Source organism: Biomphalaria glabrata, chromosome 14, assembly GCF_947242115.1.
Source record: "Biomphalaria glabrata chromosome 14, xgBioGlab47.1, whole genome shotgun sequence".
Taxonomy (NCBI): domain Eukaryota; kingdom Metazoa; phylum Mollusca; class Gastropoda; family Planorbidae; genus Biomphalaria; species Biomphalaria glabrata.
Genome location: NC_074724.1, coordinates 6,598,844 through 6,625,922, shown reverse-complemented (window position 1 = coordinate 6,625,922; position 27,079 = coordinate 6,598,844). Strand labels below are relative to the sequence as shown.

General features: G+C 35.5%; 1 protein-coding gene across 3 annotated transcripts; it reads left to right on the top strand.

Moving 5' to 3' along the window:
- LOC106055295 (uncharacterized) lies at positions 1-19,559 on the top strand. Of its 3 annotated transcripts, none has more exons than XM_056010302.1 (11): positions 1-178; positions 1,738-1,789; positions 3,014-3,139; positions 5,315-5,493; positions 8,172-8,385; positions 8,504-8,797; positions 11,820-11,901; positions 12,070-12,090; positions 13,431-13,464; positions 16,322-16,355; positions 17,394-19,559. In XM_056010302.1, exons 3-11 carry the CDS (start codon positions 3,037-3,039, stop codon positions 17,444-17,446), a joined length of 1,014 nt encoding a protein of 337 aa, XP_055866277.1. In that variant the 5' UTR covers positions 1-178; positions 1,738-1,789; positions 3,014-3,036; the 3' UTR covers positions 17,447-19,559. The 3 variants fall into 3 exon arrangements, with proteins under 3 accessions (XP_055866277.1, XP_055866275.1, XP_055866278.1); XM_056010300.1 differs by having other exon boundaries at positions 1,730-1,789; XM_056010303.1 differs by lacking the exon at positions 1,738-1,789.
- Positions 19,560-27,079: the final 7,520 nt, after the last annotated feature.

Sequence of the window (27,079 nt, the reverse complement as noted above, 5' to 3'; positions counted from 1 at the left end):
TTAATAAATAGTTATAAATGCAATAAAAAAATTGAAGATAGGCTTTATAGAATCCATTAAATTGGGCCTCAGCAGTTTGTAAGGCGGCCCTACTCAACAGGTGTGCTTTGACCTCAATTGTAATAACACACTCAAGAATGACGTGTGCACTGATTTCACGAAAGTATGGATTGAGCCAGTAAGTGTGTAGTTCTAAGTGCTTGTGTATGAGTCTAATTTTATAACTATTTGTCTATTTATAGTATCCGATTGTAGAAGTCTTGCTTTTGTTTTATTTAGCCTACATGAGTCTCAAGTTGTCTCTGCTTCTTTGTTAAACTGGGTCATGTGTTAACATTAGTAGTCGTTGGTCGATATTGCCATGTCGGAGATGTGCATTGGGCTCAGATCTTACTTTCATGACAAGGTCTCGTTATTTGAACCGACTGAGCTGAGACAATGAGATATAATCATGGGCATAGACTGTTTTAGTCTTATTTCTTAAACTTTAAAAAATCTACTTTCACAAAATGGGGGTTTGAGGTGAAAATCCTTTTTTAATTTTAATTAAATGAAAAAAAAATAAAGCAAAAAATAAAGTCAACTATTCCATGAGCGTAATCAAAGGGAGGTTTGCAGGTTATCCTTCACCAATTAAAAAAAAAAAAGAAAGAAAACCTACAAACACCAAATTCCATGATTTAGAGCCTATGGGCTTGGGTTACAGTTAACAACCAACCATACTAAAACTGCAGGTATCAATTTCCATGAACGGAGTTTCCCGAGGGAAACCTATGGCTTTAAGAAATGACTTAAGCAAAACTACAGTCATTAAAGTTCATTACATTACGCTTTATTAGGTTTGTCCCCACCCCAGATAAATAAAAAAATAAAGCAAACCTACAATTAAGAAATTTGTGGAATATGATTCTCACCCCCTTCATAATAAGTCACTGGGCTCCATTAATATAGGTATAGTTTATCTACAAGAAATTCGGTTAAAAACTTCAAGCAAAATACTGTCACCGAATTCCAAGAAGGAGTCGAAATTGAAATCCCCCTTTAAAAAACTAAATCAAACTATAGAAAGCATGTGAGACATGCAATAACAAATTAGCTGTTGTTTAAAATTATTGCCAACTTAAAGCCTATGCATGCTCAATAGATTGTTTATCTTTGAAAAAAAAAACGTATTTATATTGCTAGCATGCCTGAAAATACTTAAGTAATACATATCATTTAGTCATCTTTTTTTTTTTTTTTTTGACAAAAAATCTAAAACCTTTTGCAAAAATGTATTAAAAATATGCGGTATCATAAGGACCATTACTAAATAGTCTCCTCGGTTTTTTACCTTTAAATAGTGAAAAATTGTTAAAAAGAACTACCTGGATAGTTAATTTTATAAATTTATTTTTTCGCTTTCAAAAAGAACAAAAGTAGCCGTTGCATCAGCCACCCAGATATTCCTTCTTTCTCCCCACCCCCTTTTTTCCCATTTTCCCACCTAATCCAGATAAGTGATGTGATCATAGCGTATTGAGAAAGCTAAAAGTATGAAATAGTGCTAAACAAACACCCAGATTGTTGTTTGTCTAGAAATCTATTACAAATTTGATTGCATGACTGATCCAAACTAACTGTTACAATTACGCTTCGCATTCATATAAGCCTTTTTTTTTTGTTTTTGTTGTTTAAGTATTAGTTTTTTCTTGTTTTTGTCTATTCTCTATTTGTTTTTTTTTTAAAGATGCATAGGGCTACCAGAATGTTGCAGATGTCAATGTATCTCTAAGCAAAAGGTTTACAGGTAGCCTTTCAAAGCAGAACTGCTTACATTAGGAGAGTATAGATATTTTGATATTTTAAGTAAATACTATAAGGTGCAAAAAAAAAAAAAAAATAATAAAAAAATAAACTACACAACTATTGTATCTTGTAGGCAGAATAGTAAGAAATAGTAATAATGGCAATGTCTATAATTCCAACGAAAGTGTAACTTTAGCTCATTAGCTCCCGTCAATTGTTTCTTTCTTTTTCTCTCTATTTCTCTGTCTCTTGGTCTGTCTCTCTCTCTGTCTGTCAGTCTCTCTCTGTATTTCTCTTTGTCTCTATCTGCCTCTCTATGTCGATATCTCTCTGTCTGTCTCTCTCTCTGTCTTAATCGCTGTCTCTCTGTCTGTTTGTCACTTTCTCTGTGTCTCTTTATCTCTCTTTCTGTCTATTTATCACTTTCTCACTGTCTCTCTGTCTTTATCTCTGTCTCTTTATCCCTTTCTCTCTCTCTCTATCTCTCTCTGTATTTCTCTCTGTCTCTCTGTCATTATCTGTCTCTTTATCCCTTTCTCTCTCTCTATCTGTCTCTCTCTCTGTCTTTCTCCCTGTCTCTCTCTGACTCCTTCTGTCTCTCTGTCTTTATCTCTGTCTTCCTCTGTCTCCCTCTCTCCCTTTCTCTGTCTCTTTATTACCCTGTCTCTCTCTCTCTCTCTCTTAAATCAATTAATTTTTAGCCAATTTGTCATTAAATTACTAGTGTCTTTATAGTCCACTGGTGTCATACCTACGAGGGAAACTGATTCTTCAGTATTCACAGATATGGTTTAATTATTGGGTTTAGACCCCTTAAATAATTGTTAACGCTATTTTTCCCTCACGCATTCTCGATTAATTTGATACCCAATTATTTGTTGTACCTAAAAAAAACATTAATCAATAATTATTGTTTGTTCATTATTTTGTTTGATATCGAATAAGAGAAATAACTTGTACAATATTTATGTAGTTATTAGGGTGGAATTCTTTCTGTTTAGATTATTTTGATACCCAATTATTTATTGTACCTAAAAAAACATTAATCAATAATTATTGTTTATTAATTATTTTGTTTGATATCGAATAAGAGAAATAACTTGTACAATATTTATATAGTTATTAGGGTGGAATTCTTTCTGTTTAGATAAGCTTTTTTTTTAAAAAAAATTCTTATATTTTGCTTGTTTAATGAATAAAATATTGGATTTTTAATGCATTACAGGCAAGACTGAAGACAAACTTTAGATGGAAAAGGCGAAATTAGCACATTTTTTTCGGCTTTCAACTTATTCAACGATATATCTCATTATCTGCATAACATCCTACGCGTGTGAGAGATGTGGCAATGGTAAGAGAGAATATATATATATATGTATGTGTGTGTGCTTGCGTGTAACATTGTAACTTGGTAAAAGTCGCTACTTATTGAAGAGAATATGAAAATCTTAATGGGGCAATAGTATACTTCAGCTTGCTTCTAACTAGAGCAATGTGTAAAGACTAAGGGTTATCCCTGGACACTAAAATCTGACTGATGCGCTCCCTGGTCATGGCCCGATTCTTATAAACTTGCGAATCTTGGGCGCTGACAGCATAGCTAGAGAGGTAAATCATAGCAATGGAATTGAGATGCTTGATATCACACACAAAGATTGCTTGACACCTAAAAAAATAATAGAAACAGGATTAATAAAGTGATTGTACCCCACGATGACCTGCAACTACTGTCACAAAACGCAAACTAAAACTCTATCCCAAGTTCCTCAGGGCAGGCAAAGACAGTTCTTTCAGGGAACAGTATCAGGAAAAAGAAGACGAGGCAGACAGAGAAAGCGATGGGAAGAATGCATAATAGAATGGACTGGCCCGCCACTTAGTGAGATTCTCATCAAGGCAAAAGAGTAGAGTAGAGAATGATAGTTAACAGATAGTTTCAAAGACTAAGGAATTGATGAAGATAAAGGGGAGATCTTCTGGAAGAATTATTGAAATGAAAGAAATAGTCATAGAAATTCCTACAATCAACAAAATGGCACGAAAAAACAGTGCCGACAAAACAGCTCGAACAAAACAGCTCGAACAAAACAGCTCGAAACAAAACAGCTCGAAACAAAACAGCTCGAACAAAACAGCTCGAACAAAACAGCTCGAAACAAAACAGCTCGAACAAAATAGCTCGAAACAAAACAGCTCGAAACAAAACAGCTCGAAACAAAACAGCTCGAACAAAATAGCTCGAAACAAAAAAAAAACGCGGAAAAAATTTTTCAGTAATTTAACAAGAAATACTTTAGATATAGTAAAATATTAATAAAGCAAATTTTTTTTGTTTATTTTAATTTATCATATCTTTAAGTCATTTTGCAGGAACACTTTAGAGATCTTAAAATAGAAATGTGCAAATTTTGTGCAAGGATTTTAATAGGCTAATATGAATAATTTCATAAAATAGAATGTATTTACATTCGAAAAGTGCACTTCAAAAAGAAGCAAAACTAATTTTTGTCAGATTTATACACACACTCACACACACACACTAAAACACAAACATTCACAAAATTCAATTGTATGCAATGTCAGGTAGATTCTTAGTGGCTTGTTTCCATACATTGGCAAAAGAGCTGCTAGACGTCTATTAAGTTGGAGGCACTTTGTCTTGCTTGCAGCTTTTCTCGCTTCTCCAGTATTTGTACCTCAGAATCTCTCTGTCTGGGCAAGTGAGACATTTACTTGTAGACATTTACTCTGTTTACACATAAACAAACACTCAACAAACACATCCATGTAATCAAGGATTGTGTACTTTAAAAAAAAAAAATTCCCCTTTCAGACCATATGTTCTATAGGGCATATAATGTTAAGGCCATCAGCTTCTTTGATTAACGGTTAACGAGCAGGGTGTCATATGGCTAGGACAACGACCAACCGCCTTTACTTTCCCCAACTTAAGTCAGGTACCCATTAGAGTTGAGTGGAATCAGGGGCTGAAAATCCCGACATTCAAAATTCCATTCATCACCGAGATTCGAATCCAGGTCCCCAGGTTTGGAAGCCAAGTGCTTAACCACTCAACTACCGCGCCCCCATTGTGCAATATAACACTTTCAAAATGTCTTTAAGCTGACACGGGACAAAAGTACAAAAAAAAAGTACCTGCAGATCTAGATTTAAGTATGTTGCGCATTATTTTTGTGGTCCCTGCCCACTTCAAGCTTCAAAAATAATGCGCTTAATAATATTAAAAAGTCTAAAACATGTCATATTTGTTACGAAAGAATTAGAGTAACTGCATTTTAATTACTGTTCTACTTTAAAAAAAATATTCAATTTGGATCTTTAGCTTAACATGTTATATATTATTAAAATGTGGAGGACCCTTCTTAGGGTGCCAACCTGGAAGGCCATATAGCCTAACATTGATGTGTATCCATTCCAGTCGAGGTTTTAATGAATATGTTTGTTAATTATTGCATTACATTTTTTATAATATTAATAGCTATGTATATGGAATTTTTTCTTACAGAAGAGTGCATACTCCTATTTGCTAACCATACTGAAGAGAATAGAGCAAGATGTAACATTGGTTATGTTGATGGGTTAGAGAAATATGTGGTGAAAGGCCAAGTGAATATAACTGACAAAAATGTCCTTGCAGTTGGGCTTGAGAATGTTGCTGCAAAACAGTTTGGAATACCATCATATGTAAGTCTACATACATCACTTTTAAGTCTACAGATTATAATACCGTCATATAAATTTACGATCACTGTATTGAAAGTGTTAGAATAATAGCGGGTATAGCTAAAAGATTTCAATTAGATTTATAGCTAAATTTAGGTATTTTAGATCAACAAATCAGTGTTAAAGGTGTGCTGGCACGTTCGTCCAGTGGCATCCTGGCCCCTATTTTTTTCTAGGTTATTAAGTTTAACCTCCAGGTTTACAATGAAATTAATGTATGCAAAACAAGACTTAAAGTCTCAGATAAACATATATACAAAACTGCATGTGTAAATAAATGGCCATGAAGTCCAAGGCCTTCGCAACACAACATAAACAAAAGTTACAAATTCTAAAATAGTATGACGAACTGCCCAAGTCAAATGTTACAACTAAATATACAATCTACTGTCAAATCCGGGAAATCACACATCAGTGTAAACACAAAAATGAAGGTCACAGGCCTCAGGTCAAAACACGACCACTTTCGGCCACTCCGGGGTTACAGGCTTCAGGCCAACACAGCCACTTTTAGCCAAAAGAAAAAGCTTCATGATGAAGTATAAGCTTCAGGGAAACCTTTGAGTCTACAAGCTACACAGAATCCCACTTATAGACATCCGTTTGGTAAATCCCATCTGATGATTCAATACAGAGTTGAATCCCTCAGAGACAAGGCTAGAAAAATATGTCACGTTCGGAAGTACCCCAGGATGCTGAACATCAGTGTAAAACTATACATTTGGGGCTATATCTACAAATCAATCACAATATATGAAACTAGTCGACCGGCGGCGTAGCATACGCCGCTATTTTGCAGAGCCGGCATTAGGCCACTGCAACCTATGCGACCGCAGTGGGCCCCGCACTTTCAAAGGACCCGCTCTAAGTCAAGATGTATAAATTATTAAATTAAACCATTTTATAACCAAAACAGATTTCCCACACCCTCCTGTCGATTTACCAGGAGCTCCTGAAAATCTCCCGAAATCGCAAAATATACGAAAAAGTTTTTAAAATATACGGAAATATATACACACAATTTTCATTTTGGGGTGTTATTCAATATGGAAAACCAATCTTACGCTCAGCATTATGCATCAGCCGTAATTGTGTAATCTGCTGAAAGAAGCTTTTCGCGCCTCAAACTAGTGAAGAATTACTAGAGGTCAACAATTCTCAAAGATAGATTGAAACATTTGGTAATTCTTGCTACTGTGCGTGATTTATGTTGGAAACAGAATTATTATGATATACTGTATGGCTCGTAAAGTAACTCTGTACCCAGTAAGGAATGAATAAAATGCATTGGCGAATTTATTTTCTAATACAAACTCTAAAATTTCCCTTATTGTCCGGTTACCGTACCCAAGCTTGGCCACGCGAAATCCGTTTCGAATAGGGCCCTACAATGCTTAAGTCCGGCCCTGCTATTTAAAGTTTGTAAAATGTTTGTTTGTAAAATGTTTTACATGTTTCGGATGTTCCTTCAGTGTTCAAGATAGTTTACTTTTTATTCCAAACCTCCAACAAGACAAAGGGGGATGGGAGCGGGCAGGGTTTGACAGTTCCGCGCAGCCATCCGTAGCGACGTGTGATTACCCACGTGTTCTCCCCCCCCCCCCTCCTCTTGTTATTTCGTGGTTTGACTCTGCATAAATAAGAGAGTGATCTTTCCATTACTTCTTGTTTCTGGACCTAAGTCTTGAGGGAAGAAGAGAATTATATATATAGATAGACTGTAATGACTAAAGATATACTTAGCCCCAAATATCTCCAGAGCAGGGCACACTTCTCCCGAGTACCACAAGACCCATAACTGATACAACAAAATATATAGTCCATTGGTCAAGCTGGTAACTCAGAAGTAAGTAGTAACTAAAAGCGGTCTACATGCACTTATATAAAACTTCGTAAGGGGAATCACCCCTGTCTTTACAATTAATTAGACATAATTATTTCCTCATTATATCACTACTAACTGTTATTGATTATTCGGCCTTTCGCCGGTGTTGTTGGATTACGTATTACGTTGGGTGTTACCTCCATTTGGTTTATTTGCATGCAACACCGCAGAAGCGCTTAACAATATTTATAGTAATGTTTGTATTAAACTCGTGACCAAAAGAGTAGATAGAAGGAGACAGGAACTACGCCATGTTTAGAGACGCTAGAAGGAGTGACCATAGAGATGCTTAGAGTAGAAGTCGCGACCACCATTTTCCCCTGTAAATAAACTTTGAAAAGGTTTACTAACGCGTTATCCAGTTATTTAACGACAGTCTGAAAAGCTGAACAGCTGTGCGGACTCGCATATGTGTTACAAGTATTGATTGGGGGGTGAGGCCCAATGAGGTTTCTTGCCCCAGGAGCAAGTTTTTCTCTTCACACCTCTGTGTCTCTATACAAAACAAAAAAAAAATCCGAAACAATTTCAAATAAACAAAACAAATGAATCTTTATCTTTCACGCACTTAACTCTTATTGGTAAACAAGCATATCATAACAGAAAGAAGCAGGTTTAAACTTGAATTCCCATACACTGCATAATATTTATTTGGAACAATCTTCTGTCTTAATCTTATAGGTTTATGTCTTTGTGCATAAATGTATTTGGTTTATGACTGAAATTAATCCTAATTCCAACTCTTTACTTTCAGTTTTGCTTAATTCGTTTTGTGAAGGGATGTAACGGTAACAAAACAGATTTATGTTACTGTGTGGCGACAGACCAGAGAAACGTTTTCAATATTGTCTTCAACATGACATTAACCTATCAAGACCGTAATGCCCAAGCAAGGGCTGTTATGTTGTTATCTGATCGCCAAGAGATCTTCAGCAATGACATCAAGCTACCCAATGTGACCCAATTAGGTAAAACATTAAAATACAGCTATTAAAATTAAGATCAGATAAGGTCTATCCTGCTTTTGTTAAATTTAGCGGAACTTGTTCTGTAAACAGTTTTCTCTAATTTTAATTCATTTTTCAGATCTGACCAACGTTTCCTACGTTCTCAATATCAACGGGAAAAAAGTCAATACGGAGAAATGCCTAAAGAGTGTACATGTCTCGACCCTAGACATTTCCTATGATGTCGTTACAAGCCAAAGTCTTCGGACTGAGCTGAGAATTACAAGTGACAACAAGACAGATTTATGGAGGGACACTAAGGAAGGAAGTTTTCCATTATCAGGTCTAAGTGTAGAGGCTGCTTCAGATGTCTACTTCACGTTCAACTTGTGCGGCTTTAGTGAAAAGAAAGTGCTTTGTACGTTCATAAAAGGTTGGTTTGTAGTAGTTGCTGTTATATATATCAATATATATATATATATATATATATGTATTACAAAAATGTTTTGGGCTAGTCTTTTTATCCTCATTTTATCCACTTCATTTCCACTCCAATCTCTTTAGTATCCCCCATGCGAGAGTTGGGTTTCTTTAAGTTTCAATCATGTCTTTAGTCGCAATTAATTCACACACACACAGACACACACACACATATATATATATATATATATATATATATATATATATATATATATATATATATATATATATATATATATTATAATTAAATATTATATGTTATAAGACTAAAAATGAAAGAGAAATTAGAATAAAAATTGATAATAGGAAAGATCTACAAAACAAACAACAACTAGAAAAGATGAAATTGATTACATTTGATTAAAACCTTCATAATGGACATTCTTTATGTTACAGCCTTTAATTGAGGTATGTTCCAAGGTATCCATCAAGCTCAACTCAGATCGAGTAGGAATTCGAATTCACATCTCATTGATATTTTGCCTAGCGGTTTTTGGTAACGCCAGCGCATAAACAATTTTGCATGCTACATAATGTTATTGTATTTGATATAGATAACACTTCAATTAAGTGTAATTTGAGGTCTTGGAGGTTAAGTATTAATGCTTGGCTTACAGGCCGAGATGTCCCGGGTTTGAATCTAGGTTAAGCCAGGGATTTTTAATTTCGGACTCTTAGGATGACATTGAGTCCTTCAAACTTTAAGGGGAAACTGATATTAGTTTGGAAATGCAAAGAGGTTTTACATCATCTGCTCTTTAGATCGAAAGAAGTAATTTACTGTACTTGTTAAGTGGACATTTAAATATCAGTGTGCTATGAATAATGCATATTTTGCAATTCTTTATTTCATTAATAATCATGAAAAGGTTTTAAGTGAAATATTGATGACTATAATAAAAAAAAAAATGAAAACATTCAATTAGTAATATACGTCCTAGTAAAGCAGGGGTTCTCAACCTGTGGGTCGCGACCCCTTGAGGGGTCGATTGACGATTTGTCAGGGGTCGCCTAAGACCCTTCGAAAATATGGATTGTATTTAGTGTATTCTTCTATAGCTGTGTATGTTATGGCGGGGGATCGCGGCAGAGTGGGGGGTAGTAAAAAGGGGTCGCCGAGCTTAAAAGGTTAAGAACCGCTGTAGTAACGCATTCTAGGAATTCGTTAATTCAATTATGAGTTAATAAAATTTATTAACTTTTTTTTTTCATAGCAGCATCATGCAACCTGGGGATTGTGACTAAATCGGATTCACTTTGATGCTTGGGTTATGTACATTGATTTTATTTGTCCAAATAGTTTTATTTAAAGTATTGATTACGTTTTTTTCAAAAATTCTCTAATGACATATTTAGGTTAGAATCGTTGCTAAGCAGGGGCGTAGCTAGGAATAGCTAGAAAATGATTGTTGTATGAGAGTAACCCCTCTTCTTCATACATAGTCCGTTCGGCGATGTTGTCTTTTTTATGTCATTACGTTACAGCTGCATGCGTTTCATTTATATTTCATTGAAAAGTAAAGTTCATCTTTTAGACCATGCGATCTATAGGGCAGATGATAAAAAAGGTCATCTGTGGCCCGCGGTTAACGAGAGTGTTTTTTTGACCAGCACAACGACCAACCGCCTTTGCTTTTCCTAACTAATGCCAGGATCCATTTAACCTGGGTGGAGTCAGAGGCACCCAGAGATAACGAAATTAAAAATTCCAATCTTCACCAGGATTTGTAACCAGGACCTTTTACAAATTAGTCATCCCGCTCCTTTAGTATACTAACTTAAGTTTTATTTTTGTCTCTAGTTTCTCTAACAATAACCACAACATTGGATGTTTAATAAATAATCTTCCAACGCTGTGGAGACTTATAACTCTTGTAAGAATTTTGCTAGTATTAAATTTTGACATCGCAAATTGCCATCTTTATTTCGCTTTAGGTTTTGTAACTGTCCTCATTTGCTGTTGTCGTTTCTTTTACGTTTGAAATATTTATGCATTTAGTATCTGTCTGTGGCCTATTAGGTTCCGACAGACAATGTCTATTCTTCCCTTCGCAACTTCTCTAGTAATTAAAAAGGCCGATCCTTGATACGCATGCATGATCAGAAGTTATTATCACCAATGGCTGTAACCGTTTCCCTGCTACTGATTTGTCAAAAAAAGACTTGCTATTTCTTTGTTTTGTTTTCTTTACGTACAACTGAATTTTTTTTCTTTTCTAGTTTCGTTTGGAGTTCAGCTTGAAATGGTTTACTTTGTTCTTTTGTAAATATCATTTAGTTTATCAGTTGTTTGTTCTGCTCTGACTTGTTAAAATTGTTTGTCATGCTAGATCATTATGTGTATTTCAAACATAATAGATGGACACTTGTTTGTATTGTATTGGATATTTGGTTTTTAGTTATTTTCCACTGCTATGTTAATGTACAACCTCACTTATTTCAAAAACCAATGCCTCATGCCCTCGCAAAAAGTTCCCCTTGCCGACCTAGCGATCTATGGGGCAATTGATGTAAAGGTCATCTGTTTCTGTGTCCCACGGTTTACGAGGGTGTCACGTGGTCAACACAAAGATCCTCCGCCTTTACTTTTCTCCAACTTATGCCAGGTACCGATTGGAGCTGAGTGGACTCAGAGCAGCCCAAGGCTCTTGAAATCAAAAATCCCAGTCTTAATTAGGATTCGAACCTTGTTCCCCGGTTCGTAAGATAAGCGTTTTACCACTCAGACACCGCGCCTGCTATATATTCATTAAGTTTCAACTTGACCAGAAAATTGATCTGGCAGTGATTGTGTGTACAATTATCTTACACACAGACAGAGTTGCTAAAAAAATGTATGTATATATATATATGACGTGGCGACATTATGAATTTTAAAATATATTGTTTCTTAACAGCGTTTTAGAATATGTCAGTATACAAATTTTATTATCATCTTTAGTTCAAAAAAATATTTTTTTTCCTTTCATTTTTAGGTGAACATTATGGTCGCAACGGTCCAACTATTGAAATACTATTTGCCTCTTTTGCCCTTTTCATTCTCAGCGTAATCATACTGTAAATACATGTTTGTGAACATCTCAATTGATTATATAAGTGTATATAATAATTTTTAATAATTATAATCTTTTATTATAAACATGTATATTTTATATTTTATATCTTTTATGCTAAAAGATTTTTTTCTCTAAATATCATTATTAATATCTTCCATATTTCTTTCAGGCTCGCTACACTGATTTTCTTGTAAGTTTCTTATTTACGTGTGTTCGTTAAATAGTTATGTTAAAATCAAATCTCAAAACTTTACCTTCTGATAAACTGGTTGATAGAAAACCAAATGATAGTGGGGTTTTTTCTAATAGTTTACGAGTGTTTTAGAGAAATAGAACTTGTCTTCTAATCATCTAAATACGTTTTCTGTAGTTTTGTGAAATGTGAGCTGGGTTTTTTTTTTTCAAATGAGTTGCGTTAATGTAAAAATATTGAGAGGAGACAGCATTTAAAAAAAGAAGTGCACTTCATTGTAGTTAGCTAAAGTAATTGTTTAGTCCTTTAATTTCTTTGAGTCATGAATGGTATTGTATGGTTTGATTGAAACTCGTTAAATGCATGTATTAGAACGAAGTTTAGAGATCACAAATACAGCTTCATTTTGCAATAATAAGTTAAACATGTGTAATTAAACCATTTCCAAAGCAAGGAAAATATAAAAAATCTAAAGAGTTCCCCTTCTTAAAACTAAATCTACGAATGATGTAAATGTTTCCCCTATTTGATATTCAACAAAATAATTAATTACCAATAAATAGCTGACTAATGGAGTATTTTTGTTTCTTGATTCATGTTTTGTCAGGTTAATCCTCTACTAGACTTTCTAATTTTTCTGTTACCGCGTCATCTCTGTAGCACTTATGAAAGCATGGTATCGTAATAAGATAATTTCACAATTATATTTTGACCTAGAAGTGCCACTAAGACCTCAGCCATAATGTTTAATGATATTCCCGAAATTCATAGAAAAAGAAATACGAACGAATATTGACATTTGTCATACGTCATGTTAATATGGTAATGGTGTGATTAATATTCTTAACAATAAAATAATTATTCAGAGGAAACGGTTAATTCACATAATCCTTAAAAGTCGTGTACTTAGAATGTATATTAAAACGAGCATAGAAATGAGTCTCTTTGGACAGTCTATATATTTCTATGTATTTGTATAATGTATTTTGCTCACATAAAAATCGCATTGATTAATTAAGCATTAAAAGGTTTTAATATTTTTATCCAGATCAAATGTAAATTAATTTTATACATAACTTTGTCTCTTTCAAATCGTTAGCATATTAAGTTATTAAAACATTGTGATGTATTTTGTTTGATATGATTATTATTCCATTAATTCAAAGTGCCTTTACGAAACTTATTAAAATCATTTATTATAAACTTTTAGGTAATTCAAAATATATTGTTATATTCTGTGTCGCTTAAAAGTTGTATTATCAGCTATCAATATACCTATCTCAGTAATGACTTAAAAATACCAACTTAGGATTCCAACTTATTTTTTTTTGTTACAGCTGCAAAGTTAAAACTAAAAGAAAGAGATTTCAAGTAAGTCATATAGGCATTATACAATGTTATTATCTCTTATTGGGATGCGCGGTGGCGGAACAGTCATGTGTCAAGGGTTCGAATCCTGGTAAAGACTGGGATATTTAATTTCGGGATCTTTGGGCGCCTCTGAGTCTACCTAGCTATAATGGGTACCTCACTTTAGAATGCGAAAAGTAAAGGTCGTTGTGCTGGCCACATTACACTCTTCTTAACCTTGGACCACAGAAACAGATGACCTTTACATCATCTGCCCTATAGGTCAACAAGGTCTGAAAGGGGAACTTATTGTAAAGTTGAGCTGATCTAACCAAGATTCAGGAGACAGCCCTGGCTGTCCCAGAGAAAGAATCAGGAGACAACCCTGGCTGTCCCAGAGAAAGAATCAGGAGACAATCCTAGCTGTCCCAGAGAAAGAATCAGGAGACAACCCTGGCTGTCCTAGAGAAAGAATCAGGAGACAACCCTGGCTGTCCTAGAGAAAGAATCAGGAGACAACCCTGGCTGTCCCAGAGAAAAAATCAGGAGACAACCCTGGCTGTCCCAGAGAAAGAATCAGGAGACAACCCTGGCTGTCCTAGAGAAAGAATCAGGAGACAACCCTGGCTGTCCCAGAGAAAAAATCAGGAGACAACCCTGGCTGTCACAGAGAAAGAATCAGGAGACAACCCTGGCTGTCCCAGAGAAAGAATCAGGAGACAATCCTAGCTGTCCCAGAGAAAGAATCAGGAGACAACCCTGGCTGTCCTAGAGAAAGAATCAGGAGACAACCCTGGCTGTCCTAGAGAAAGAATCAGGAGACAACCCTGGCTGTCCCAGAGAAAAAATCAGGAGACAACCCTGGCTGTCCCAGAGAAAGAATCAGGAGACAACCCTGGCTGTCCTAGAGAAAGAATCAGGAGACAACCCTGGCTGTCCCAGAGAAAAAATCAGGAGACAACCCTGGCTGTCACAGAGAAAGAATCAGGAGACAACCCTGGCTGTCCCAGAGAAAGAATCAGGAGACAACCCTGGCTGTCCCAGAGAAAGAATCAGGAGACAACCCTGGCTGTCCCAGAGAAAGAATCAGGAGACAACCCTGGCTGTCCCAGAGAAAAAATCAGGAGACAACCCTGGCTGTCCCAGAGAAAGAATCAGGAGACAACCCTGGCTGTCCCAGAGAAAAAATCAGGAGACAACCCTGGCTGTCCCAGAGAAAGAATCAGGAGACAATCCTAGCTGTCCCAGAGAAAGAATCAGGAGACAACCCTGGCTGTCCTAGAGAAAGAATCAGGAGACAACCCTGGCTGTCCTAGAGAAAGAATCAGGAGACAACCCTGGCTGTCCCAGAGAAAAAATCAGGAGACAACCCTGGCTGTCCCAGAGAAAGAATCAGGAGACAACCCTGGCTGTCCTAGAGAAAGAATCAGGAGACAACCCTGGCTGTCCCAGAGAAAAAATCAGGAGACAACCCTGGCTGTCACAGAGAAAGAATCAGGAGACAACCCTGGCTGTCCCAGAGAAAGAATCAGGAGACAATCCTAGCTGTCCCAGAGAAAGAATCAGGAGACAACCCTGGCTGTCCTAGAGAAAGAATCAGGAGACAACCCTGGCTGTCCTAGAGAAAGAATCAGGAGACAACCCTGGCTGTCCCAGAGAAAAAATCAGGAGACAACCCTGGCTGTCCTAGAGAAAGAATCAGGAGACAACCCTGGCTGTCCTAGAGAAAGAATCAGGAGACAACCCTGGCTGTCCCAGAGAAAAAATCAGGAGACAACCCTGGCTGTCACAGAGAAAGAATCAGGAGACAACCCTGGCTGTCCCAGAGAAAGAATCAGGAGACAACCCTGGCTGTCCCAGAGAAAGAATCAGGAGACAACCCTGGCTGTCCCAGAGAAAGAATCAGGAGACAACCCTGGCTGTCCCAGAGAAAAAATCAGGAGACAACCCTGGCTGTCCCAGAGAAAGAATCAGGAGACAACCCTGGCTGTCCCAGAGAAAAAATCAGGAGACAACCCTGGCTGCCCAGAGAAAGAATCAGGAGACAACCCTGGCTGTCCCAGAGAAAGAATCAGGAGACAACCCTGGCTGTCCCAGAGAAAGAATCAGGAGACAAACCTGGCTGTCCCAGAGAAAAAACCAGGAGACAACAATGGCTGTCCCAGAGAAAAAATCATGAGACAACCCTGGCTGTCCCAGAGAAAAAATCATGAGACAACCCTGGCTGTCCCAGAGAAAGAATCAGGAACCATTGACATTTAGGCAGTTTGCAGAACACAGAGGTTCTTCCTTGTAGAAACTACCACACCTTGATATTGAACTCTATCAGAAATATATTACATTCTTTGGAAATTTTAGATGCAAGGGGGTCAAAAAAATACTCTATATCTTCCAACTGTAGCTGACGACCAGATGGTCATCTTATTTGAGGTGAACATTGTACAACTAATTATTACCAACATATTGCTGGCTGGGACATCAGGGTCGACTCCACAATAAATATTGTCTCCTGATCTAGAGGAATGCAAGAGAGCCGCAGGTCGTTCAGTTCTATGATAGATTAATGTATATAGGCTAAGAGAGTTGGGAGAACGACTCGAGGACAGACCCAGGTATAGAGCAAGTCGACATAAGGAGTACTCTATCACAGTACGTTTACAGAACAGAAGTAGGAAGAAGTCGTAAAATGAATCATTGTTTCTTGTGATCCCTAATAGCTAACCAGTGGTTAGGCTTGCCCTGGATGTGGCATGTATGTCTCAGCTGGGGCTGCGTAGCCACGGGAAATACCGCACTCCCCATTAATCTTCAGACTCTTAGGCAGGCCTTATTATTACAATTTTTATGATCGTAAAATGTGCTTCTTCTTTATTTCTAGGACATTATCATGGTGTCGGATGAGATCAATTCAGGTAGGCTTGGCGTAGGAATACATTTAGAACAAATCTGTTATCTTGTTTGGAATGTGCCTATTTATTTATTTATTATAAATATTTGCTTTAAAAGCAATCTTAAAGCCTACCTTTTGTTTATTGTTTGTAGGTTTCTTTTGTAATTAAAAAAAAACAAAAACTCGTAAACACAAATGGTCATTGTATTCAAATATCTTAAAAAGGCTTTTTTTTTCTAATAGAGCAGTGAGTTCCCTTTGTATATCTCTTAGACAGAAACTTGTAGAATTGAAGATAAAAACAATAAAATATAAACAATCCCTTAAAAAAAAAATTATCTAAAGTTGAAGAACTCCATCCTTCAAAATATTTCTACCAATAGTATACAAGTTATTTCCCTTATTCGATATAAAAAAAATTATTTAATTACCAATAATTAATTTACTAATTTAGTATTTTAGTTTATTGGTTTATGTTTAGATTAAAAAAATCGTTAACAGTATCAACATTATATGAGAATACATTAGTGAGATAACAGAATGGACCTAATCACTGTTAATTTTCAGATATAGTTTGTCGATAGTGGTTCGATGATGACCACTTTGTCACCCATTGGGCTGAGGGCTTTGCACTGGGGTTTTATGCCTCCTCATGTTGCTGGTGAGACCTATGTGAGCCCGGAATGTTCGGCCGCCCACTGGGCAGGTTATTCCAGCTGGAGCTAGTGTCGTTTGTCTTGCTTTTCTTTTCTGGCGTTTTTCTTCTGCCAGCGTTGTTTTTTTTTTCCTCGGCAACCTGTGCGCCAGATACATGGCAGTAATTAGTGATTCTTCCCCTTAAATAAGCTTTTATTTTAAAAAAGTATTTATTTTTCTATTGCATGTTTTTTTTTTTTTTTTGGTTTTGGGGTGGGGGGGGGGTCTTTTGCAGTAACTAGTAAAATTTTGCTAACACTATGAACATTGCTAGTTAATTTCTTTTTGTTTAACAAGTGGATATTAAAGTAAAACTTCTACATATTTTGTATTGCTAAAAATATAAAACAAATAAATATTTCAGCTCGTCCACTGATAGAGGTTAATACCATCCACACGCAAACGGATTCTTTGTGAGAACCGATGAACACATTGAGAACTTCGCTCTGATACCAAAACTAAAGCGTGCTATTACGTATATCATTCAAGTTTGATACAGTTTATTGGCGACGGGGAAACACAAAACATCACTTTTGCTATTGCCATTTGAGCATTCAATGAGCTGTCATCATTTAAATAGTATCATATGCAATGAAGCAGATTTATTTTTCTCTATGTTAATTAAGGTATTTTCTTACCTAGTTATTTCAACTAATAATATAACAATAGATTTTATTGCAAGACTGGCTAATGATACTACAAAAATCATGGCATGGCAAAGACCTAATAGGACCTAACAGAGTGAGAAATATTAGAGGATAAAATAGACATTATAAGATACAGTGTGTTATTACATGTAAGTGTGTGTACATGTGTTTTGCTTTAGTTTACTTTTCTAGTCTGACACTTAAACATAATGACGTCAGTAATCGGTTGTGCAAATATATTTATAGAAAAAAAAGTCAAAATATTAAAAAGGATTTTTTAACCCGATTAAGTGAACTAGAATATCTGCCATTCTTAATTAGTTGAAGTCTGATGTTCAATGATACTTGTTACGCTAATTATTCTTATTTAAAGCAAGCGTAAGACTATTTCTTTTGCGTAACAGTATAACTACAAGTATTTTGACTTTTTATTTGTATTTATACATACTTTAAAAACTTATGTTGCAATTTAAGTAATAGAATAAGAAAATAAAATGTATATTTTTTTAAATATTCATATACAAATATACAAATATACAAATATACAAATATACACATTTGTATCTCCCAGTGAAATACTTTTCTTTGTATTTTTACCCGGTGATGATAATTGAATTATTGGAGCATGACCTCCATTCATCTAGAATTTTATTTTTCTAAATTATCCATTCTATAATTTACAACAATATGAATCTTATTCAGCTTATGAATTGAAACTGTATTATATTTTTTTTTTCGTGGAAGTTTAAATTATTCTACACAATTTTCCAACACTTTTAATGATGATTTTCTTATTAATGCTAATGTTGTTATACACAATAGTATTAACTGCGTTGTGTTGTTTTTTTTTGTGATACTGTGCATTTTATCCGACAAGATGTTCTGTCTTTGTTGCAATAACTTCATTTTCATTCCTGTTCCTGATGAATGGCTTAGCAATGTAACCTTGTACCCAGATTCAAACATATGAAGATGCTTTCCACATTCCTGAGCCCTATTATAAACAAATCTAATATCAATAATGAATCAGTTGATTTAAAAGAAAAAAAAAACGCGTTCCAGCGCATGGCGATTTAGTTACCTTTTAAAATACTACATTTATTAGCACTAAATAAACATGGATTTTTATGTAATACTTAATATTTATATAGTCATAGCAGTGCCTGCCTTAAATAATTCGAGGTCTTAGTGAATTTGCTGGCTCCAAATAAAATATAAAAATAAAAAATTAACAGCGAAAAAAGTGTTAATACACAGTTTAATAAAAACCTAGTGTACCCCATACAGTTAGTGAGAAGGGCAAAGGCGAGTAAACGTCGTCTTAACCCAGCGGTTCTCAACCTTTTAATCTCGGCGACCCCTTTTTACTATCCCCCACTCTGCCGCGACCCCCCCCCCCCATAACATACACAGCAATAGAAGAATACACTAAATATAATCCATTTTTTCGATGGTCTTATGCGACCCTTGACAAATCGTCAATCGACCCCTCAAGGGGTCGCGACCCACAGGTTGAGAACCCCTGCCTTAACCAGTAAGCTTCGGGCAGGAAGGGCTCGTTAGCCATGGCTGGCTACCCACCTAGGAGAAGGAAAGCTCTGAATTCAAACCTCTGTTGCCTTGCAGCTATACCCAATCATGGGAAAGGCTTCGGGAGTAAAACCCTGAGAAAAAAATCAGGAGCTGGCGACCCTAAGGCAGTTTGCAGCACCCAGTGCTACACTCTGGCAGAACCTGCGACGCCGCTGACCCCAAACTGTATGTGTGGGCGGCATCGTTCCGACCACAGCTAATGCCCAGGCATTCATATCACCGAGATGATCCATAGTCGCTTCGCGACTGAATGAGGCCTTAGAAAAGAGTGTACCCCAACAATAAGACTGCTATTTATTTTCAAAAAAAAATTACATTCCTGTGCGCGGCCCTCACCAATAATAGGCCTCAGGCGGATGCCTAGTTTGCCTATGTTTATGGCAGGCCCAGGTCATGAACCTCGGTTCAAGTGATGGTTGTTACGCAATTATCTATCATTTATATTGTGCCGCTGATATTATTCACCATTCTAAAGTTATATTTAAAATGTTACGCTACTTTCCTGAACAAAACGATCTATAAGCAGATGTATTTATTTTATTTTTTTATTTTTAATGTTTTGCTGTTTTAAATACACTGCAATACAAGCATCCTGGTGTCAGATTTACTATGTGACTGTTATTATTAAATATTTCAACTTTTCATAAACCTACACATATTTGATATGGGATCCATTTGCTTTTCTCAATTTATATATTATCGATTGTAGAATATATTTTATAAGAGCTTTTATAAATGTGATTATGATTTATCTATCAAAAAAAAAAATTTATTGAAAATTAAATATGTGTCTGTCATTCAACAATGTTAAAGCTAAATTATCATATTCTCCTATAAAGTGCACACAATCAACTTTGACTAGATTCTCTACTCAACTCAAGCAAATATTAGTATTACAGACCTGTGAAAATTTGTCGTGTGATATATATAACTTTAAAAAAAAACAACTTATAGTTAATGCGGGGGGGGGGGGGGAGCGCAGTGGCTAAGTGGTACCTAAGGTCCTGGGTTCGGATCTTTGCAAAGACTGGGATTTTGAATTTTGGGATTTTTTAGGGCGCCTCTGAGTCCACCTAGCTCTAATGGGTAACTGACTTTAGTTGGGTAAAGTAAAGGCGGTTGGTCGTTGTGCTGGCCACATGACACCCTGCTCGTTAACTGTTGGTCATAGAAACAGATGACCTTAACGTCATCTGCCCCATATATCGCAAGGTCTGAAAGGAGACACTTAATGTTTTTACTTTTATAGTTAATGAAACTGTTAATGTTTTTTAACCTTTTATCTTTGAAGGAAGTTAAGTTATAATGTTTATCTCTATTAGAAATACCTGTTTGGTTGGTTGCTATTGGTGTGCCACTTTATGAAGATAACTTTTTTTTAAAGCTATAGGCTACATAACGATTGTACATGTTCTAATGCTGGCAAGAGTTTATGTCATTCTTTTTCTATAAATGTAAATGCCATCTAACAACTTTGCTGAAACAGTATTAAAAGTACATTTCGTAAATAAATAATTTCCACTAAATAAAAAAATAAATGAACTAAATTACTACTTACTACACAATAAGAGTTGTTGGCCAACACACACACACACACACACCCGATTAAAAAAAGGCAACATAGCTTTTTATTTGTAATTTATTTTTTAAGACAATAATATTATCTAATCCATACTATTAAAATCTTAAACGTTAGTTATATTGTTTCATTTATCTGATGTCACATTTGTTTTAAGATTTTTTGCTAGCAGTATTTATATTAAATAGCAAAATGCTTTTGATAAATGTTTGTATTTCTCTTTTTATTATTATCCAGTGTCGAAAGTTATCTCAAATATCTTAGAACAATTAAAATAAAACTAACTTACAGCTATTTCTTCTTCTTTTCACTGGTACTGTTTCTGTTTCCTAAAGGAAGATTATTGCGAGCCCCGAAAACCTATGAATATGGCCATATATTTTCATCTTGCGTTTTTTTTTTTACGATAGTTAGCAGGTCATGATGGGTTCCAATTACTTCCAATTGCTGCAGTAACCCTGTCTCTAATCTTTTGAATTATTGATGCGGCCTTAAATGTGATACTTAGGATCCTTCTGTAGCATATCAACTCCATTATTAGGATCTATGATGATGCTCCTTGATTTTCAAGCATGTACTCATATATTGTATTATCTATACGTGACCAGTCACCGTGGTTCTTATGTCCATATTATCCTTGGTTGTGCACTTTGTTCCATAGATAGTGTTTATTTACACACATTTCTTCTATAAAGTAATAAAGACATGTTTATATATTATTTAATAGTATTATTTTTTTTCTTTAAAATTGGGATAGTCATAGGTTTGTGATGAATGTGTCTATCTATCTATCTATCTATCTATCTATCTATCTATCTATCTATCTATCTATCTATCTATCTATCTATCTATCTATCTGTCTGTCTGTCTGTCTGTCTGTCTATTATCAATCTATATATCAATATATCAAACACAATATTTAGTCTCCCAAAGAGAAAGCGATCTTTATGGATGCATGCCCGCCAGGACAAACGTGTCAGCTAATCTGGCTGTGTAGCGAGTGTAAAATAGACCAGCGCAGTATCATTACAAAACGTAACTGTCAACTGTCGGATACAAATATCCGATATCTCAGAAATATAAACCTACAAAAAGGCTAAACACGGCCAGACTAGCCAGCCTGAAAAGTTGCTTAGGGATGCGATAGAGTCCACTTGGTTAGCTGAATCTCATGTAGACAAAAGCTGGAAATATTTCAAAGAGTCAACCATAGCACAGCACTAAGAATACTCGGTATCATGGAGAGAAAGCATCAGGACTGGTTGGATGAAAACAGTACTAAGATCAGAGAACTATTAGAATAAAAACACAAGCTCCACAAAATGTATGTGGACAACCCAAACTCACAGTCCATCAAAGATACATTTACATACATTCGATAAAATGTAATAAACCAGTCACGCCAAATTACATGTTCAGCAAGAAAGTGGAAAAACTACAGAAAGTCAATGTCTAACACGACATGAAGAACTTTTTCCATGCCACATTAGAGGTCTTTGGGTCCATAATGTCGGGCTAATCCCCACTAATAAATGCTGATGGGAGTCCTAGTGAATTTGGTGGCCCCAGTTGAAATAGAAAAATAAAAATAAACACAGAAAAAAATCAAATTACGTAATTCATTAAAAAAACAAGGGTCTTTTAGCGTGAGTAGCCTAACAAGTAGATTTAGACATTTCTCAATAAACAATGAGTCAACGTAGAGAATTATAGAGCTAGACATAGAGCCTTAGAGCTCTGCTATATTTGAGATTTGTTACAAGTTTTGCAATGTTTTTAGTTCTTTGCGATGCCGCCACCGATTGGAGGCCCTAGACGGCTGAATAGTTTGCCTATGCCTAAAGCTGGCCGTGCCGATGGGACAAAAGTATTGATAGAGAATGAAGAAAACCTAAATCGCTGGGCCGAGTATTTCCCATATGTTCTCAAAATACCCTCCGTTATAAATTATGCGTTCATAAACAAGCCACATCAAGTACCGATAAATTAGAAAATTAATGACCCCCTACTATAAAGCAAACTGACCTTGCTATTCATTAGCTCACAAGTAGAAATAATTAGATTTGTGGTGTAACATTGACAGTGGATTAACTGAGGGTCTTACTGAAAAACAATTTAATCGTTAGGTTGATGCACTATTCTCAGAGGATCTAGTGCATATTACATCATATTAAATAAGTCAAGAGATTGAAATATAAAAATAATGGCAATGTCTTCGATTTTGAAGATTGAAGGACCAGTAGAGCGTTCTACATGACCAAGCAAACCCAGTTGCGACCTGCATATTTTACCGTAAATCATGCAGGTAAAGCCGTTGTGCGCTAGTGGTCTTTTTTTTTCTATCTTTCTTCTGCGGCTGTCTTCAATGATGGCTTTTCTTCGAGTCTTGCAGGTTTGTCTCGTAGTCTTTGTGAAAGCTCTCCGAGTTATGACACACTAAAATGTTCTCGTTCCAAAGCTGGTCTTGATAAAGATAAAAAGTGAAGGCTAAAAGAATTTAAATGGGACCACGATGGGAATTCATATAGAAACAAACCTCTAAAAATATTCAAGAATATAAATGCATTATCTAACAGTAATTAGTAATTACAAAGAAAGTTTTTAACTCACCCGTTTGGCGAAAACAGAAGTGAAAATGCAATCATTTAAATTCACCAAAAAAATGTGCGGAGTTTTCGACCTAAAATTTGAGCAGCTTTGGTTATTGGCGATTTGCATGAATTAATAAGACATGGACATAGAGCTAGACCAATAGACTGCTTTCACACAAAGTGAGCTATTTACTTCGATGTCTCCCCTTCAACAGTGCGTGTGTGTGAAATTAATAGTGAATAGGTCATCTTCGTAAGGTCATGTAGTAATTTAAAGTGTTTCTATTTACGTGTGTTTGTGTATGTGTGACCTGCTAACCAATGGAAAAAAAAAACAAACTCTATGGCCACATCACACGTTAATGGCTCTCAAAGACCTTCTTTCATGGGACATTACAGGAAAGAAAAATGGTGATGTTAAGACAACATCAGAGAATTGGCAGTTGGCTAAAAAAAAAAGAGATAACTTTTATGCCCTAGGATACTGAATAAGATCCAGGTCTTTATATCTAGCTTCTAAAATGTATTTATTTTTATACTTTTTCTAGATTACTTTTGCAATGCTACCAATGCTGTAAGGGTATTAGCAAGAAGCAAGTCAACACTCTGAATGACAAAAAAGGAGAAACTCCTCAATAATGTGTAGAGACGAAAGCTGAGCTGGTTTGGTCATACTTTGAGACATGACTCACTATCAAAAAGTAATTGTTCAGAGTAAAGGAGAGGGAGCTCAAAGAAAGCGTTGTCAAAAGACAAGCTGGCTGGACAATGTAAATGAATGGACCAGCTTCTCCCTTGATATCATGCTAAAAAACAGCTGCTGGCCAGGAAAAGTGGAGAGTTTCGGTACGTGAACTGTTACAGGCAAGAAAATCAAGGGATAGATATTGATAATGATGAGCAAGAAATGTATATCCAAGATGATTTTTTTTTTTGTAACTTATATTTCGGCTTTTAGAATAAAGCATATTAGAATGTTTTAAAACTGATTCTGGATACTATTCGTGTCTATCAGTCGTTCCCAAACTATTGCGGAATGTGTTATATGCCACTGCACAGAGGTATTTAGTACAATAGTACCAATCCACTGGGGCTTCATTGTCAACTGTGGGCACAGGTTTAAAAAGGGTCGTATAGCATTTTGTCACATGCCGCAAATGACCTGCTAGGAGTAGACTAGATATCACTGAAGCATATCATAGTAGTTTCATAATCAATTTCAATAGTGAAATGTACTACTTCAGAAAAGCGGCTTGTTTAGCATATGCAAGTATTTTTTATATTAATTCTTCGAATTTCTGATTTGTAAACCTGATATGAGACATGGTTTTATAAACTATTTATAAAGTTGCACCATTTAATGAACATTCCCTTAGAATGGTACCTTTAAAATAAATGCTTTGTTAAACCTGCTAAAGTCAAAGGAGAAGTGCAATAAATAAGCTTTGCAGATACAATGAAATCGTATGAACGAAATATTTAAACTCAGTTCTGATTATAATCTAAATAGAGATAAAAGTGTCGTTGACAGGCTTTGGTAAAGGTACGGGATAAACTATGTGGGTGCCTCTGGAGATAACCCTACACGAGACCTACACGAGATATACAGCTCTGGAGATAACCCTACACGAGATATACAGAGCACATGTCTAAAAATTTAAAATATAGCTTTTATATAGCGCCAATTTCATGCTTATAGTATGCCTAGGGCGCTATGGTCCAATCTCATTTGTGGACCAGTAAAGGAAAGGGGGGTATCTGGGAGAAGTTTTTCCGTGTTGTCTTTAGGGGCTCAGAAAACACAACTCCGCTCGAGTCGGGTGTCGAACCTCGAGCCACATTTCATAGGTAGCCAAGCCAAGCGTACTTGATAAGCGTACTTAGCCTCCAGACCACGCATCTCACATATGTCTAGATGGACAAAAACACACGGAAATATATTGTGTATAGTATAGGAAATGACTTACGTTTGTTATAGACACTTACTTATTATTTGTATTACTTGTACATGATATAACTTGTCCATAGTGAGAGTCAGCGCATAAATCATTGCTTTGCAAAGAAATGCTGGGGAAATTAAAGTCATTAAAAGGTTATCTCTTATCGAAGTACTAATTAACTGAATATATGATATAGCAATGCAAACATTTTTAAAAATTATAAATTAAAATGGTTTTGTTTATTTTATAAGCTTTAAACAATTCGTCATATTGAAGATAATTTCATCCTAGTACAGACTTTTGGAATGCAGCTTGCAGGAACGAACTCTTGATCATCACGACGAGAGTACTGATAGCATAGTTACCACACGAGTTACGATCCTTAAAATACTTTAAATTAAATTTCAATTAAAGACCACTATAAGAAAAGAGGTTCCTTGAAAACTATCTTTCTCAACGTTAAATAGGACAAAGAAATGTCGAAATTAAAAATAGATAAATAAAAAAAAAACAGTTATAATAAATAGGAAAATTGTGAACTTATCTACAATCGAAACTATAAAGCTTAATACAATTCTTCTGTTATAAAAATATGGCGAACTCGATGTCAATCTTTCCTAAATTTTGTATCTCAATGTGCACTTTATTTACTAATTAGAACAACGCTGGAAAATTCGTTATTATTAATTAATTCATTTTACTTTTTTTTTGGTATCTTCAAATTTTTAGTGTTAGCAGAAAATAAAAAGGCAGAAAAAAAAATTAAAGAAATGCAAATTTAATTTTACCTGAGTCGTATTTAGTAGCTGAGAATGTCAAGAGAGATGTGTTGGAGAGTAATACATTACTGCTGGCGTTGAACCAACTGTAGGTGGCGTTACTCGATCCTAAGCCTTTCATCTTACATGAGCATTTCACAGTGACGTCTTGTTCCACGTTTTTAAGGCAATTTGGAAATTGGATTGACGGACTTTCTAATTTGTTGAAATTAATTAAAATTAATTCACACTATTTTAATATTAGTATCTTATAGTAAAGTAACGTCACCTTCCATTTTCACACCTTTCGATCTATAGGAAATAACTATTACATCAGTGGCCCACGGTTAACGAGGGTGTCATTTGGTCATCACAACGACCAACCACCTTCTCTTTTTCAAAACTAATGTCAGGTACCCTTTAGAACTCAAAGAGCCCAAGGATCCCTAAAGTATACACCAGGATTTAAACCGTGACCTTATACATGATCATTGAGTTGTTTAAACCATTTATATTCTGAGGTTATAACGCAATAGAACATCATTACATCATCAAGAAGTGAAAATGAAGCTTCATTGGCTTGGTGTTAAAAGATAGTACATTGAATACAACGTTTTCATTTAACAACAGTTTATTGTATATATTATTTACAATTAATCAAAATTTCAATTTCAAAACAAAAAATTATTTTCAACAGATGTATCAATACAGAAAAGTGTCTATCTTCAATCTATTACATATTGTAAAATACCAATGACTCATTCTGTGATCCAAAAATTTCTTAAACTGTCGTATTTATTTAGTATTATTATTTTAGATTGTATTATACATGTTCCTTCGACGTATTAGACACTTGGTAATAACCGTTTTTGACTGATTCGAAACCTTAGGACTGCTAAGTGTAATTTACACAGTATTTAGGATGTGACATGATGTAATATT